Raw genomic sequence first — 17,690 nt, forward strand, 5'->3', positions numbered from 1 at the left:
GCAGTCTATCTTTCAGGACTCCATGAACCAGATAACAGAGAAGGAGGTACCAGGTCAGTACCAGCTTGATTTATCTATGTCTGATAACCAAATGATACGGTGTTTTCAGTAAGAGGATCCCACTATCTAGTGTTAGTTGGCAACCAACTGTAGTAGTGAGATTCTATACTGTTTAGCCCTGGATAGAACAACTATCTAACTAGCTCTGAATCACAGGATACATGAGGAATAGGGAGTAGAAAAAATAACCATCAGAGGAAGGAGGAGAGTATTGTAGAGTACTTTTTACTGTGCATGACATGGTCATTGCACTCTTGAACTCACAGAAACTATGATTATCAGCACCAGACATGGACAACACTAGAACTATTAGCATTCTATCTGAGAAGGGAAGGAATCATAAGGCCCCACCTTTGCCAAGCATATAAATGCACCAAATATATAAAAAGATTACTAGGAAAGGGAAAGGTATTTTCCTCAGTGGTATAGCCACTGGTGACTTACCCATGTTCCTATAAATAACCCCTCACCCATGCTCCTGTAAGAAATCCTATCTAAACTCTGTGTTACCAAAAAGGGAAAGATGTGACAATGAAAGGGACTAGTTGGGGAGAGGGAGGATTTCAGGTGCAGTGCTGGGATGTACAAAAGGATTATGGCATAAATATAACTAAATACACTATATAGATGTGGGAAAAGCTTATGAGTGGGCAGTTGTATTGGTGAGACTTTTTGGGTGTAGCTTGTGAAGCTTGTGATCTTACTAGGAGACAAAATCCTACAGCAAACTCTGATCCTCTGGCTCTTACAGTCTTTCCATCCCCTCTTCCATATTTGTTCCTTGAGCTTAGGTATAGGAGTGTTTTGAAGATGTAACTATTAGGACTGGGTTCCACAATTCTGCATTTTGATTGGTGTGGTTTGTTGTAGTGGTTTCTATCTATTGCAAAGAAAAGTTTCATAGGCATGTCAAAGTGGATAGGGAAGGGAGACCATGAGACCTCAATCCAACACAAAGGCAACTAAGGTATACTAAGAGTGGGCTAACAAGCCGGGCGTGGCGCGGCACACCTTTAATTCCAGCACTCGGGAGGCAGAGGCAGGTGGATTTCTGAGTTCGAGGCCAGCCTGGTCTACAAAGTGAGTTCCAGGACAGCCAAGGCTACACAGAGAAACCCTGTCTCGAAAAAAAAAAAAAAAAAAAGAATGGGGCTAACAGTCTTCCCTAGGGAAGAATTCACTAATTTGTTATTTCATACCAAATGGTTAGCCCTGAAAACATACATAACAGGTAACATAACAGAGTAAGCAGATAAGCAGGTTGTATTTAGGAATATATATATATATATATATATATATATATATATATATATATATATATATATACACACATTTGAAAGAGAACAAGGAGGGGTGTATGGGAAGGTATTCAGGTAGGAAAGAGGAAAATAAATATAATTATAATGTAAAAAATTATAAAGATGTAAGAAAACATCACAATGAAACTCATTATTAGAAAAAATGCTGTCTGCTGATGGCTTAAGTCAGATACAAGAAAAAGTACTAGAAATATATACAGCAAAGGACTGCCTGGTTTGGCCTCAGTGAGAGAAGATGCACTAACCCTATAGAGTCTTGAGGCCCCAGGGAATAGGGAGGTCTGTTGGGGTTGGGAGGTATGTGGAGACATCCTCTTGGAGACTCGGGTGGGTTTGGGGGGAGGAGAAATGGGATGAGGAATTCAGAGGGCAGACCAGGAGGGAAGATAACAACTGGAATGTAAAACAAGATTAAAGAATAATAATAAAATATTTAGAACTACAGAAAAAGAAATGTAAGATGGACCTTATAGCTAATGGAATATTTTTTCATTGGCTAAATTCAGGATCCATGAGGGACATGACTGAGGTTAATATGTAGCCTGGTCTTGCCATGTCATATGAACTATGTCTTTTCCCCTTGCTCACAATGATGTATATTTTTCCTCTATAATAAACTCTAGCCTCATGTATACTGACATTTGGTGCCATGAGTTCTTTTGGTTAACTACTAATGTTTATGATGCCCCCAAATGTTTTCTAAGAAGAAAAATATACCCACAATATGCTTCTTTCTTTAGACTCCTTAATAATTGTTATACATTCTCTTTATGATAAAAATGTACCAGATAAAACCTTTCATTGTCACCTGTAGACAATCATATTTAACTCCAATAAAATGATAATTTTTGAGATTTAACCTAAGCTTGACCTTAACCCTAATACTAACTCTGAAACAATGTAGGGCTAGAGAGATGGCCTATCAGTTAAAGGAGTGTACATACACACATGCACACACACACACACACACACACACACATACTTAATAAATAAAAGTAAAATAAATCATTTTTTAAAGATTTAAAACACAACAACAATATACTACTGTACTGCAGTACCAGCCATTCAAGTGGCATCAGGGTCCAAAACCATGAGGATGAAATAAAGAGAAGTATTATATAAGTGAAGAGGAGAAAGGGACCTGTAAAGCCACAAACTCAATCCCACAAAATACAATCCTGACTGAAGCTGCAAAGAAACCTTTAATTATTTTTTAAAAACCACTATAGTGGGTCTTTTACATGTCTGAACTCAAATCAGTCACCCACCGCCATATTTTTATACTCAAATCAGCACTCCCACTGTCATATTTTTTCAATGTTAACTGAATAACAGGCAGAAATTATCATAACCACTCAAAGAGAAATCACTTTCTTTTTCAATCTTGCATCAAAGTGGCACTCAGTAGCTAGATCAAAGTCAAAATATATCATTAGGAAAACATAATATAAAACTTATTCCAAGTAGTAAAAACCATCAAGTTAATATGTCTTTCAATACCCTTCTGAGCACACACTCTAATTCCAATAATGTAAGTTTAGAATTCTTAAGTAATATTAATATTTATGTCTTTACCTCAGCACACAGCCGAAAATAGCATAGCAGAACTGTAACTTCTGAACAGGAAATCATAAAAATTAAGAAGAGTAAGAGAAGGAAGGCAAACAGGTAGTACATATGCGGAGACCTAAAAGCAAGCACAAATTTAAATTTTTCAATATTGTATAGTGAAAAATTAGTCCAAATCTATCCAAATCTATCCAAAAGACTATCAAACAATTCTAATATTACACACACACATACACACACACACACACACACACTTTCTCTTTCTGAGATAGGGTCTCTCTATATAACTCTGGATTTCCTGAAACTAGAACTCACTATGTAGACCAGGCTGTCCTCAAACAGATCTGCTGTCTCTGCCTCCCAAGTGCTGGGATTAAAGGCCTGTGCCACCACAGCTGGCCAGCCTTTAAACTCTTTACTCCAAACCTCCATACAACCATATAGTACTGAAAGCAATGTCTTACTAACATAGTTTCAGATTTGAGCCCCATCTTCTTTAGATAAAAGTATAGACATTATCCATGTTTCTTTCTTTCTTTATATAACTAAGCTCTCACTTGGGAGTCATCACTATTTCCACACACATTAAAAATATACTTTCTTTTTAGAAATGAAACATTGTAAATGCAAAAAATATCAATAGATAATCAGATATCAGAAAATTCCAGAATCAAGTATGTCTTTGCCTTTGAAGCTCTAAAGACATGTGACCTCTCCAACTATGTCTTCATAGTGTGGCACGCATAATTCTATCAATTAAGTCTTTAAAAATGTACCTCTTAAAAATATGTATGTGGGTTGTATTTAGGTCAAACTAAAAGAACTAAGTGACTGCCTTTATTATTGTAAAGCTGAGTTGGTTATATTGGGAAGAATAATGAATTTTTAAAAATCTTCTGAAGCCAAGCATCACTGTACAAGTCTGTAATCTCAGTTATTCAGAAAGATAAAACAGGAAGATCACAAATTCAAGCCCAGTATATGTAACTTAGGGAGACTGTCTCTAAAGTAAAAGATAAAGAGCACTAGGGCTACAAGTCCATGATGGAGCACCTGCTTTGAACACAGAAGGCACTAGTTCCTATCCCCAGCACAATTATATCAATTATGATTAACTTTTAAAGCTATTTGAGAATACATACAAAACCATAAATCACTACTCCATTTTAAGTTTACATTGAAATATATGTTTGGGTGTGGGGATAATTATCAGGTTTAGGGAGAAATGTTCTGTAATTAATAAATATGTTTAAGTAATATACACTCCTTTTTCAGTGCAGAAAATACTGATGCTCATTTTGACACATTTTTTGACAGATTTTTTTTTCTGAAACTAAACTTAGGGCCTTAAAAATATTAAGAAGGCACTCTTAACAGAACTATATAACTAATCTGACAGTCTCAGATTTTATTGCTTCCCTTTCAAACCAATTTGTCACAACACTAGTTAGAAAATAAGTTCTTAATGGGCATGACCAAAGCTGATTTTTGAGGCCTTAAAAGGTTTGTTTGAGCTAGGCCTCTTAGCACACACCTACAGACACCAGGACAGATTTGTTTAAAAGAGTATGATATAAAAGTATTATAAAAAAAAAAACAACAACACAGCAACTGCATTTTAATTCCTTTTTAAAGCTAACATTTTTAAAAAGATTGTGTGTGTGCACGCGCACATGTGTGCACACGTGCATGTGCATGCATGCATTCAGACCAAAAGAGACTGTTATATCCACTGGAGCTAAACTTACAGGAAACTAGTAGGTTTTTGAACATTAGAACTTACTCTTCATTTTATTTTGGTACACACTATCCATCTTCTTTGATTTTATATTTGAACATTACATACAAGTACTGAAGTATTATTCCATTACCCTATAAATATGCACTATTGTTAGGTATTAAACTAAACTTGAGTTTATTGAGATGCAATACTCACCAAATATGGTTTAGAATATAAGAAAGTTGCAGAAAAATACAGCCAAAGGGTAAAAGACTACCAAGTATAATGGTAATAGTTGATTTTGGAAAGAAAGTCCTTTGGGGACTCCCATGAGGGGTCTTTTGTGTGTAAACTGGAAACTCAAACTGTTTAAAAATAAAAATAAGAGTGAATGAAACAAATCAATTCACAGTCATAATTGCAATACAGTCCAAAATCTTGAATTTGAATAGAACATGCATGTCTTGGGGTCTAAAACTAGATTACCCCATGCAAAAAAATTATAATGTAAACAGAAGTATAGTACATTATTTACATATATAATTTTAAAGATTTTAGTAGTTACATAAAAGCATAAACAGTAACAGGCAATACATTTGGGGGTTATGTTTATACACAGCCACATGCCACCAAAGCCCATTTTTGCCAGGGATTGATCCCAGGACTTCCTCATGGTAGCCAAGTACTCTATCAACGGATCTACATCTGCAATGCTGAGAATTTGCCTTTCTGAATACATTTCAAAGGACTTATTTGACAAGATTTACTTGTGACTATACAAATATTAAATAGGCATGTTTAAAACTTATCTCCAATTTTACCTAAGAATTTATCTTTTAGATAAATTTATCAATGAATTTGTCAACAGTGGTCAATATTTTCATTCTCCTGCTTCCTATAGAACTCCATCTCCCTTTGCATCATTTTTTAAACTTCCCATCTGCAATCTCAAACTAGTTTTGTACCGTCTTCTTGTAGAGTGGCCTGAGTTAGTCTTTTTTAGGCATCCTGTTCCCCTTTTCTCCCTCTGTGTAGAGTGAAGCTAGGTTTAGATCAGTACCTGAACATCCCACTTAGGACTGTTTCTTTGCTCTCCTCTCCCACTATACAAACATTTATTTTCTAAGGTACTTGATGTCAGCTTTCCTGTAATATGCCCTTTTAATTTTGTCTATCAGAGATAAAAAGAAATGTAAATAACCTATAATGTGGGAAACATATTAAACAGTATCTTTTAACATGATACTGTTTTTTACTTACTTATTTTTATACTGTCAATTCAGAAATTATTATAATGTTTCAGTGATATTTTTGTATTTATATTGCAAATGTACATTAAGGTATTTCAGGCATCACTCAAAAGTCAAAAGCAGTATTCTGAAAGTTTACCTTTTCCCTTTTCCCAAAGTACACTCCTAAAAACGTCAGTGGTGTTGAAACTCCAAAGTACAATGCAAAGAGGCTTGCCAGTGTACAAAAGGAGATAGCAGCTGGTGAGCCATCCATCCATAGAATCAGATTCATAATAAAGATATCAGCAAAGACAATTCTGAAGAGGAGGATAGAGAGCATCATTATACGATATATTTCCTGGAAAATGTCCTAAACAATTAATACAAATGTCACAATCTTCTTCTGGTGGGATTATTTAATTATAAGAAATACTATATTATAATAATACAAAAAGGTCCTTGAGCTGAGGCTTAAACATGCTATAATGTAACAGTAATTTGTTATAGAATATGATTTGTTTCTCATCTTGGCATCTTCAAAATCTAGCAGAAATTAAATAAGGTATAGAGTAATAGACTAATGGACAATATAATGAACCCAATGAATAAACAATGTATACAGAAAGCATAAGTTTAGACTGAAATAGGGTGTATGATGTACTCAAAGCCAACAGATTAACTGCTAACTGTACTAGCTACATCACCAGGCAATACTCATTGTATCTCTACTTGTTCCAGATAAATTAGTATACTGATAAAATTCAGTGTCAATGTAGGAATGGGTATGATTGTTTTAGAATACTTAAAATACCAGGTTGAAAAATAAAGATAGAAACTAACTTATGGAAGTCTGAGAATGTTAAGGAAAATAGACTTTATCCATCAAAATCAAGGATGAATGCAAGAGAGGTATTCACCCAGTTTGGAGCCCCTCCTACTTTCAAGAGTTCTTTCTCACCTTTCTTTAATCTATGTTTGCCCTGCTCAAAAATAAAAATAAAACATTAACTGAAGAGATTTAAAAATCCAATTTGTTAAAATTAAGTGTGATTTCTTAGGAACATTAACATATAGCATAGTGTGGGGGGTGGGGGGTAGGGGTAGGGGGGTGTTGGGGTCAACCTATGGGAAAAGGTGGCAAAAGAAAGAAGACAAAAATAGAGTCTATATAATGTGGTAGTTAAAACATAAAGGAATTGCCATGAAAGATATAAAGATCTATCTAACAAGAGTCTGACAAAAGATAGAATGTTGAATTCATGCATTGAATCTGCTTCTTTTCAAAACCCTGAAAACATTACATTATAGTAAAGGAATTATGAAAGGTCATAACTGCAAAAGTTTGGATAATATAGAAAGGAAAATTCTGGAATACATTTTAGCTCTAGAAAATAGCAACTAAGTCAATATATCTGAGAAACCTGCCTTCCAGCCTCACAGCAGGGGAAGCTTCAAGGCAAATGAATTCATACTGAGAGCTCCAAAAGGGCCGGATAATGTCCAGAGGCCAAGTCCTTCTCTAAGTGTGCATAGGAAGAGACTCTGAAAGTTAGCTTAAGATTCTAAGAAACCTACAAATTCTCTTCCCCACTAACCACAGGCCAATAACGTCCTTTTCCCAGCTCAGCAGAAGACTGAGAAGGAAGGACTCTTCAAACTTAGGAGACTGATTATAAAATTCTAGCACATGCATCCTTGGAGCAATTAGCAGAGATATTACAACCATAAAACAAGAAGCAGAAATCTTAAGGACTTTTGAGGTAATAAAAGAGCTCTTGGGAGTTAAAAATATGACAGGAGGAATTAAAACCTCAATAAAATGGTTGAGAGAAAGATCTGATAAAATGTCTTAAAAAGCAACAAAATATAACAGCAGAACAGGTGACACGAGGCAGAAACAAGGACAAGAAATCGAATGAGTAACACAGACACCAGAAAAGCAAAGAATTATGGGAGAAATGAGAGTTCTTTATTAATATCTTTTCAAAATACTAAGAACTTTCATAACAATCGGACAACTCTGAAGAGGCAGAGCTCTGGACTAGTGAGACAGTTCAGTGGGCAAAGGCACTTGCCATGAAACTTTCATGATTTGTATCCAATCTCCAAAGCCCACGTAATAGGAGAGTAACAATCCTCAAAGCTGCCACGTGACCTCTATTCATGTATTGTGGCACATGTCACACACACACTCCACTACAACATACACACATCACTCACACAACAATTAGTATTGTTTTCTTTTTAAAGAGACAGAGTTGGGATTTTAATGTCTGATATGCTTTGTAGGAACAAGCTTGCCCCACTGAACTCCTTTATTAAAATTCTTCTATAGGAGGTACAAGGACAGATACTGATGTCAAAGACAGCATTAACATGTCAGAATCATATGTCTGTTTCAGTCAGTCAAGTAATCAGTGCACCTAGCTGCAAATCTGAATAGTGTCTTTTTAAAGGAAACCATAAACATTTCTGCTTCTAGTGATCATCTTGACCAAGTTCATAACAGATTTTTGTTTGTGTGTTTGTTTGAGACAGGGTTTCTCTTTGTAGCCTTGGCTATCCTGGAACTGCCTTTTAGACCAGGCTGGCCTCCAATTCACAGAGGTCCACCTACTACTACCTCGTGAGTGCTAGGATTAAAGTCATGCTCAGTCACACCAGACTCCTAACATACTCTTTCTATGGACTCTGTTTGCAATAAATGTCAAACTTTGAAAACATCTCTATAATAAGGTATCTATCCCAAAACTCTCCCCAAAATCACATCTACCATGAGATAAACGTGAAGTAGCCACCCATGAGACACACCAGGTTCAACACTGATTCTACTTTTCAAGAATGAGTCTTCCATTGTCAGTTCCTACAAGGCACATTACAAAACTAGAGTTCTAACGGTGCTTTCATATTCACTGTCGTCTTTCAATGTCTTAGGCAGGGGATGGATACTTTCTCTTCTTCAATTATAAGTCATCTAGTCACTTCTAAACTAATTTCCCCTCTTTGTGCTTCCATTTTACTATTTATACTTCACTGACCCCTTTGTATTTTTGATCATTTCTAACAACGCCCTTTTCAGTAGGTATACCTAGTCTACTCTTTAAATATTCTTCTGTAAATAAAACTTCAAATTCTTTCAAACAAAAATAAAATCTCTGCCTCATGTCTTTAAAACATTTTGTACCTTATAAGGAAGCTTGGTTTTTGATGATTTAACCACATTCCTCATGACACTTTTAATACCTCTCTGCTCGAATGAATTTGTTTAGCCATAATATTCCTTTGCCAAATTTCCTACTTTTGAGATTAATTTCAGCTTCTCACTTGAAAAGTCATAATCTTCCTTCTTAGACATAAACTCAATTAACCCATCCCAACAATTTTCCTTTGGAAGTATGCTCTAGAATGTTAATGTGAAAGTTTAACAAATTGATAACTGTTCTGCAGCATTATGCTTTTCATTCTGAAAATTTCTTCATATGTCAACCTTATTATTTCTAGACTTTGTAATAGCAGGAGAAGCAGAAAAACTAGAGTTGAACTTGTGTCACTTGAGTCCATCTTCTACATGAACCATTTATTTACATATTCACCGAGCACCTGCTGAGTATATACTAGTTAGGCTCTGATGTTCGAAGAGAGAAACCAAAAAATTTTGCTTAAAAAAAAAAAAGATACTGGTGATAGAGTCAGACAAAGACAAATCACAATGCAACAATGGAAATATTAGAGCAGAAAAATGAAGAGAGCACAGGAAGAAACTTGAAGGATAAAACATTCTATAGCTCATAAAACAGTTTCAAAATAAGTCCTTTCATGTAAGTCTCTAAACAACTCTGCAGCAAAGGCACTACAGGCATTCAGAGAACCTATGGGACTTAACCAGAGTCACTCAACCAATACTGAATGATACATCCCAGCTTTCTTCCCCTTTACTGTCTCAATAGATAGCCATCAAATCATGCCACCTTTTCCTTGTCTATTACCTTGTGCTTCCTTTTACAGTGCTAAGGTTTAACTCAGGAGCTTGTATATGCCAGTCAATCACTCTTTCACCACTGATTTATACTCATACCCTAGTATTTATTACTTTAAGGGCTACATAGAGGAAAGGTTCTTAATCTAATAATTTTACCATCTTTAAGTTCTTTGGAAGGGCAAATAGACATATATATGCATATATAGTCTTGTTGCTTATAAATGTAAATCCACATCCATTTATGAGCTGAGAAATTCTTTCAACTTAGGATTTTTATTTTTATGTGTATTGATATATGCATGCCTGTGTGATGTTACCAGATCTCCTGGAGCTGGAGTTATAGGCAGTTGTGAGCTACCATGTGGGTTCTAAGAATTGAACCCATGTCTTATGTAAAAGCAGCCAGTGCTCTTAACCACTGGGCATCTCTCCAACCCCCATATGAGATTTTTATTATCTGCATAAGATAGTCCATAAACCACATCTGGATACTGAATTTTAATACTGCATCTTGTTTTCTAGTAATGTGTAGAAAACATAAATTCTTATGTTTATTTTTCAACTCATACAAAAATTGACTCAAAATTCACTTAAGAAACCTTGAAGGGTCTACAGTAAAATACAGAGGGAAACAATTCAAAATCTCTGAAGAATGGGTCTTTAATAGCTCAGGAAACATTAACAAGACTTAATAAATGGGGTTAATAAAATTACAATCATAACTGTTTAACATTATGTTAAATGTAATCTAATGTCATGACTTAAAAAGAGAGTATGTCATTAATAATGAAGGCTTAATAAGAGAAAAATAGTGCCAAAGCACTCCATACCCAAATACTGCCTGAAAAGAACTGGTCTCGGAGGAGTGGTGTCACACCTGTGAGCACAGGTAAGACCACCACTTACTTCTGTTCAATTTCCTGGCCCAAGAGAAACCAGCCCAGAGTCATCAGGACACAGGAGAACAGGAACAGCCTGGGACAGGATCCTTTCAGTTTCCTTCTGTGCCCAAAACTGATCCTGTGCCACAGCTCTCCTTACCCAAATCCATCTAAGAGAGAACTGGTCTCCCAGGAGTACTAATATACAGCCTTGGATGAGGAACAAACCACTGTCAGAGATTGTAAGAGCAGCTAATATTCAGATGGCAAGAGGCAAGGGGAAGAATATAAGCAGGAGAAACAAAAGATATTTGGCATCATCAGAACCCAGTTTTCCCACCACAGCGAGCCCAGCACACCAGAAAAGCAATACTATGATTTAAATCAAATCTCATGATCATGATAGAAGATTTTAAGAAGGACATAAATAACTCTCCCTTTAAGAAATACAGGAGAACACAGGTAAACAGGTAAAAGCCCTTAAAGAGGAAACACAAAAATCCCTTAAAGAATTACAAGAACACAACCAAACAGATGAAGGAATTGAACAAAACCATCTAGGATAGAAAAATGGAAATGGAAACAATAAAGATATCACAAAGAAATATAACCCCAGAGATAGAAAACCTAGGAAAGAGATCAGGAGTCATAGATGCAAGCATCACCAACAGAATACAAGAGATAGAAGAGAGAATCTCAGGTGCAGAGATTCCATAGAAAACATGGAAACAACAGTCAAAGAAAATGCAAAATGCAAAAAGATCCTAACTCAAAACATCCAGGAAATCCAGGACACAATGAGAAGACCAAACCTAAGGATAATAAGAGTAGATGAGAATGAAGATTCCCAAGTCAAAGGGCCAGCAAATATCTTCAACAAAATTATAGAAAACTCTAACCTAAAGAAAGAGATGCCTGAAGAACTCCAAATAGACTGGATCAGAAAAGAAATTCATTCTGTCACATAATAATCAAAACACCAAATGCACTAAACAAAGAATATTAAAAGAAGGGAGAAAAGGTCAAGTAACATATAAAGGCAGATCTATCAGAATTACTCCAGACTTCTCACCAGAGACTATGAAAGCCAGAAGATCCTGGGAAAATGTCATACAGACCCGAAGAGAACTCAAATGCCAGCCCAGGCTACTATAGCCAGTGAAGTTCTCAGTTACCATAGATAGAAAAACCAAAGTATTCCATGATAAAACCAAATTTACACAATATCTTTCCACAAATCCAGCCCTACAAAGGATATAGATGGGAAACACAAGGAGGGAAACTACACCCTAGAAAATGCAAGAAAGCAATCATTCAACAAACCCAAAAGAAGATAGCCACACAAACATAATTCCACTTTTAACAACAAAAATAACAGGAAGCAACAATCACTATCCCTTAATATCTCTTAACATGAATGGATTCAATTCCCTAATAAAAAAGACATAGACTAACAGACTGGTTACATAAACAGGGCCCAATATTTTGCTGCATACAAGAAGCACACCTCAGGGACAAAGACAGACATTACCTCAGAGTAGCAAGATTTTGCTGAAAGGACCCTGATATTGCTGTCTCTTGTGAGGCTATGCCAGGGCCTAGCAAACACAGAAGTGGAGGCTCACAGTCAGCTATTGGATGGAACACAGGTCCCCCAATGGAGGAGCTAGAGAAAGTAACCAAGGAGCTAAAGGGGTCTGCAACCCTATAGGTGGAACAACAATATGAACTAACCAGTACCCCCGGAGCTCGTGTCTCTAGCTGCACATGTATCAGAAGATGGCCTAGTCAGTCATCATTGGAAAGAGAGGCTCCTTGATCTAGCAAACTTCATATGCCTCAGTACAGGGGGACGCCAGGGCCAAGAAGTGGGAGTGGGTGGGTAGGGGAGTGGGTTGGGAGGTTATAGGGGACTTTTGGGATAGCATTTGAAATGTAAATGGAGAAAATACCTAATTAAAAATAAAAAAAGGTTGGAAAACAATTCTCCAAGCAAATGGTCTCAAGAAAAAAGCTGGAGTAGCCATTCTAATATCAAATAAAATCGACTTTCAACCAAAAGTTATCAAAAAAGATAAGGAAGGACACTTCATACTCATCAAAGGAAAAAATCTACCCAGAGGAACTCTCAATTCTGAACATCTATGCTCCAAATGAAAGGGCAGCCACATTCATTAAAGAAATGTTACTAAAGCTCAAAGCACACATTGTACCTCACTCATATAATGAAACAAATGGCTTTAAAATATCATCCTGAGTGAGATAACCCAATCACAAAAGAACACACATGATATATGCTCACTGATAATTGAATATTAGCCCCAAAGCACTGAATACCCAAGATACAATTCACAGACCACATGAAGCTCAAGAAAAAGGAAGACCAAAATGTGGATAACTTTAGTCCTTCTTAGAAGGGGGAACAAAATACCGATGGGAAGAGGTACAGAGACAAAGTATGGAGCAGAGACTGAAGGAAAGGCCATCCAGAGACTGCCCCACCTGGGGATCCATCCCATATACAGTTATCAAACCCAGGCACTGTTGTGGAGGTCAAGAAGTATTTGCTGACAGGACCCTGATATAGCTGTCTCCTGAGGGGCTCTGCCAGTCCCTGACAAATACAGAGGTAGATACTCACAGCCAACCATTGGACTGAGCACAGGGTCCCCAATGGAGGAGTTAGGGCAAGGACTGAAGGAGCTGAAGGGGTTTCCAGCCCCATAGGAGTAACAAGAATATGAACCAGCCATACCCCCTAGAGCTCCCAGGTACTAAAACACCAACCAAAGAGTACACATGAAATGACCCATGGCTTCAGCCACATATGTAGCTGAGGATGGCCTTATCAGTCATTAATGGGAGGAGAGGCCCTTGGCCCTGTGAAGGCTCGATGCCCCAGTGTAGGGGAATGCCAGGGACAGGAGTGGGTGGGTTGGTGAGCAGGGGGAAGAAGTATGGGATAGGGGGCTTTCGAAAGGGAAACCAGAAAAGGGGCTAACATTTGAAATGTAAATAAAGAAAATATCTAATAAAATTTTCAAAAAAGAAAGAGAGAAGAATATTTTGAAGAACAGGCAGGAAAGAAACCAAGAAGAAGCAAGGCCTTAACTAAGGTTATTTGGTCAACAGGAAGCATAGAAGGGACTTAAGTTGCAAGATGGGGCTGTATCTCTGGGGTAGAGGTTTTGCCTGGGTTTCTTAGCACAAACAAAACTGTTTTGCTTTTTGTTTGTTTTTTTTTTTTTTTTCTGAAGAGAAATAAAACCTGCACATACTAAAGCGAATGAAACACAAAAACAGAAATGCAGGGCTGGTATGATGGCTAGGTGGTTAAGAGCACTAGCTGCTCTTGCAGAGGACCTCGGTTTGATTCTCAGCACCCACACACCAGCTAGAACTCCAAGGGCTCTGACACCGTCTTCTGGCCTCACTTCCCTTCCCTCCCCAGGCATTTCTGTTCTTTTTCTTTGATGTATGTGGGTGACCAGGTGTTAGCTGCCCTCTCAGTTAAGGTCACAAAAATGCTTGGGGAGGAAAGATAAGTGAGAGAGGGACATAGAAGGTAGGGAAGGAAAGGAACAAACAAGAGGTCGAACATATTTTTAAAGAAATAAACTAAAAACCTAACATGAAATGGCATTTAGCAAAACATAATTCATAATTAATATAAAATCTGGGACAATTTAATGATCACCTATGTGAAAAGTAGCATTGTTTAATATAGTGACTTTTGATCAATACTACTTGGGATTGGATTCTGCCCAGGCTTCTGTGGATGGCCCTACATCTAAACACATACATTTAACACTAACTGTAACCAGTGGGATATAAAAAAAGAGAAGACATGATCTTGGGAAGGTGATGTGAAAGAACTGGAAGAAACTGGAAGAAGGAAAGGAAAGAAAACCACCAAAATACATTGTATCTATGCATCAAATTCTTAATAGCTAAATAAGATAAAAAATTTAATTATTTGTTTGGGGGTATGCAGAAACGCTTAGCAGTTAAGAGTGTTTCAAAGCAATTCCCATCAAAATTCACATTTTTTAACAGATATTGAAAGAGCAATTCTTAACTTCATATGGAAAAAAAAATACCTAAGATAGCCAAAACAATTCTAAACAATAAAAGAACTTCTGGAGGAATCACTGTCCCTGACCTAAGCAATAGTGATAAAACCCACATGAGACAAGCAGGTTGCTTAATGGACTAGAATAAAAAATAAAAATAAAAAAATAAATAAACCCCCACACCTACAGACACTTGATTTTTGACCAAAAACAAAATACAAAAACAACCATACAGTGGAAAAAAGAAAACATCTTCAACAAATGCTTGTTCAACTGGCAGTCAACACGTAGAAGAATGCAAATCAATCCATTCTTATCTCCTTGTACACAGCTCAAGTCCAAGTGGATCAAAGACCACATCATAAAACCAAATACATTAAAACTAACAGAAGAGAAAGAGGAAAAGAACCTCAAGCACATGGGCACAGGGTAAATTTTCCTGAACAGAACACCAATGGCTTATGCTCTACAATCAAAAACTGACGAATAGGGACACGTGAAACTGAAAAGATTCTGTATGTCAAAAGACACTATTAAAAGGACAAAACTGCAGCCTCCAGATTGAAAAATTATAGAAGAAAACTTCCCAAACCTAAAGAAAGAGATTCCCATGAACATACCAAGTAGGTTTCATCCCAGGGATGCAGGGATGGTTCAATATACGGAAATCCATCAATGTAATCCAGTATATAAACAAACTCAAAGACAAAAACCACATGGTCATCTCGTTAGATGCGGAAAAAGCATTTGACAAGATCCAACACCCATTCATGATAAAAGTCTTGGAAAGATCAGGAATTCAAGGCCCATACCTAAACATGATAAAAGCAATCTACAGCAAACCAGTAGCCAACATCAAAGTAAATGGTCAGAAGCTTGAAGTAATCCCTCTAAAATCAGGGACTAGACAAGGCTGTCCACTTTCTCCATACCTATTCAACATTGTACTTGAAGTCCTAGCCAGAGCAATTCGACAACAAAAGGAGATCAAAGGGATACAAATTGGAAAAGATGAAGTCAAAATATCACTCTTTGCAGATGATATGATAGTATATATAAGTGACCCTAAAAATTCCACCAGAGAACTCCTAAGCCTGATAAACAGCTTCGGTGAAGTAGCTGGATATAAAATTAACTCAAACAAATCAATGGCCTTTCTCTACACAAAGAATAAACAGGCTGAGAAAGAAATTAGGGAAACAACACCCTTCTCAATAGTCACAAATAATATAAAATATCTTGGCGTGACTCTAACTAAGGAAGTGAAAGATCTGTATAATAAAAACTTCAAGTCTCTGAAGAAAGAAATTATAGAAGATCTCAGAAGATGGAAAGATCTCCCATGCTCATGGATTGGCAGGATCAACATTGTAAAAATGGCTATCTTGCCAAAAGCAATCTACAGATTCAATGCAATCCCCATCAAAATTCCAAATCAATTCTTCAACGAATTAGAAAGTGCAATCTGCAAATTCATCTGGAATAACAAAAAACCTAGGATAGCAAAAACTCTTCTCAAGGATAAAAGAACCTCTGGTGGAATCACCATGCCGGACCTAAAGCTCTACTACAGAGCAATTGTGATAAAAACTGCATGGTACTGGTATAGTGACAGACAAATAGACCAATGGAATAGAATTGAAGACCCAGAAATGAACCCACACACCTATGGTCACTTGATCTTCGACAAGGGAGCTAAAAACATCCAGTGGAAGAAAGACAGCATTTTCAACAAATGGTGCTGGCACAACTGGTTGTTAACATGTAGAAGAATGCGAATCGATCCATTCCTATCTCCTTGTACTAAGGTCAAGTCTAAGTGGATCAAGGAACTTCACATAAAACCAGAGACACTGAAACTTATAGAGGAGAAAGTGGGGAAAAGCCTTGAAGATATGGGCACAGGGGAAAAATTCCTGAATAGAACAGTAATGGCTTGTGCTGTAAGATCGAGAATTGACAAGTGGGACCTCATGAAACTACAAAGCTTCTGCAAGGCTAAAGACACCATCAATAAGACAAAAAAAACACCAACAGATTGGGAAAGGATCTTCACCTATCCTAAATCAGATAAGGGACTAATATCCAATATATATAAAGAACTCAAGAAGGTGGACTCCAGAAAGTCAAATAACCCCATTAAAAAATGGGGCTCAGAACTGAACAAAGAATTCTCACCTGAGGAATACCGAATGGCAGAGAAACACCTGAAAAAATGTTCAACATCCTTAATCATCAGGGAAATGCAAATCAAAACAACCCTGAGATTCCACCTCACACCAGTCAGAATGGCTAAGATCAAAAATTCAGGTGACAGCAGATGCTGGCGAGGATGTGGAGAAAGAGGAACACTCCTCCATTGTTGGTGGGATTGCAAGCTTGTACAACCACTCTGGAAATCAGTCTGGCGGTTCCTCAGAAAATTGGACATAGTACTACCGGAGGATCCAGCAATACCTCTCCTGGGCATATATCCAGAAGATGTCCCAACCGGTAAAAAGGACACATGCTCCACTATGTTCATAGCAGCCCTATTTATAATAGCCAGAAGCTGGAAAGAACCCAGATGTCCCTCAACAGAGGAATGGATACAGAAATTATGGTACATTTACACAATGGAGTACTACTCAGCTATTAAAAAGAATGAATTTATGAAATTCCTAGCCAAATGGATGGACCTGGAGGGCATCATCTTGAGTGAAGTAACACAATCACAAAAGAACTCACACAATATGTATTCATTGATAAGTGGATACTAGCCCAAAACTTAGGATACCCAAGATATAAGATACAATTTGATAAATGCATGAAACTCAAGAAGAATGAAGACCAAAGTGTGGACACTGTGCACCTTCTT

At 37.0% G+C, this 17,690-nt stretch overlaps 1 protein-coding gene across 1 annotated transcript in view; it reads right to left on the minus strand.

The window, feature by feature from the left end:
• LOC110287160 (transmembrane 9 superfamily member 2-like) overlaps nucleotides 1-17,690 on the minus strand; it is a 74,981-nt gene that overhangs the window by 12,909 nt on the left and 44,382 nt on the right. The window contains exons 13-15 of the mRNA XM_085837727.1: nucleotides 6,058-6,217; nucleotides 4,885-5,033; nucleotides 2,955-3,066 (exon numbers count right to left, since the gene is read on the minus strand). Of these exons, the coding sequence (XP_085693853.1) occupies nucleotides 2,955-3,066; nucleotides 4,885-5,033; nucleotides 6,058-6,217 (421 nt within the window). The remainder of the gene's footprint in view (nucleotides 1-2,954; nucleotides 3,067-4,884; nucleotides 5,034-6,057; nucleotides 6,218-17,690) is intronic.

This window comes from Mus caroli, unplaced genomic scaffold, assembly GCF_978045245.1.
Source record: "Mus caroli unplaced genomic scaffold, Mus_caroli_1 scaffold_5, whole genome shotgun sequence".
Classification (NCBI taxonomy): Eukaryota; Metazoa; Chordata; class Mammalia; order Rodentia; family Muridae; genus Mus; species Mus caroli.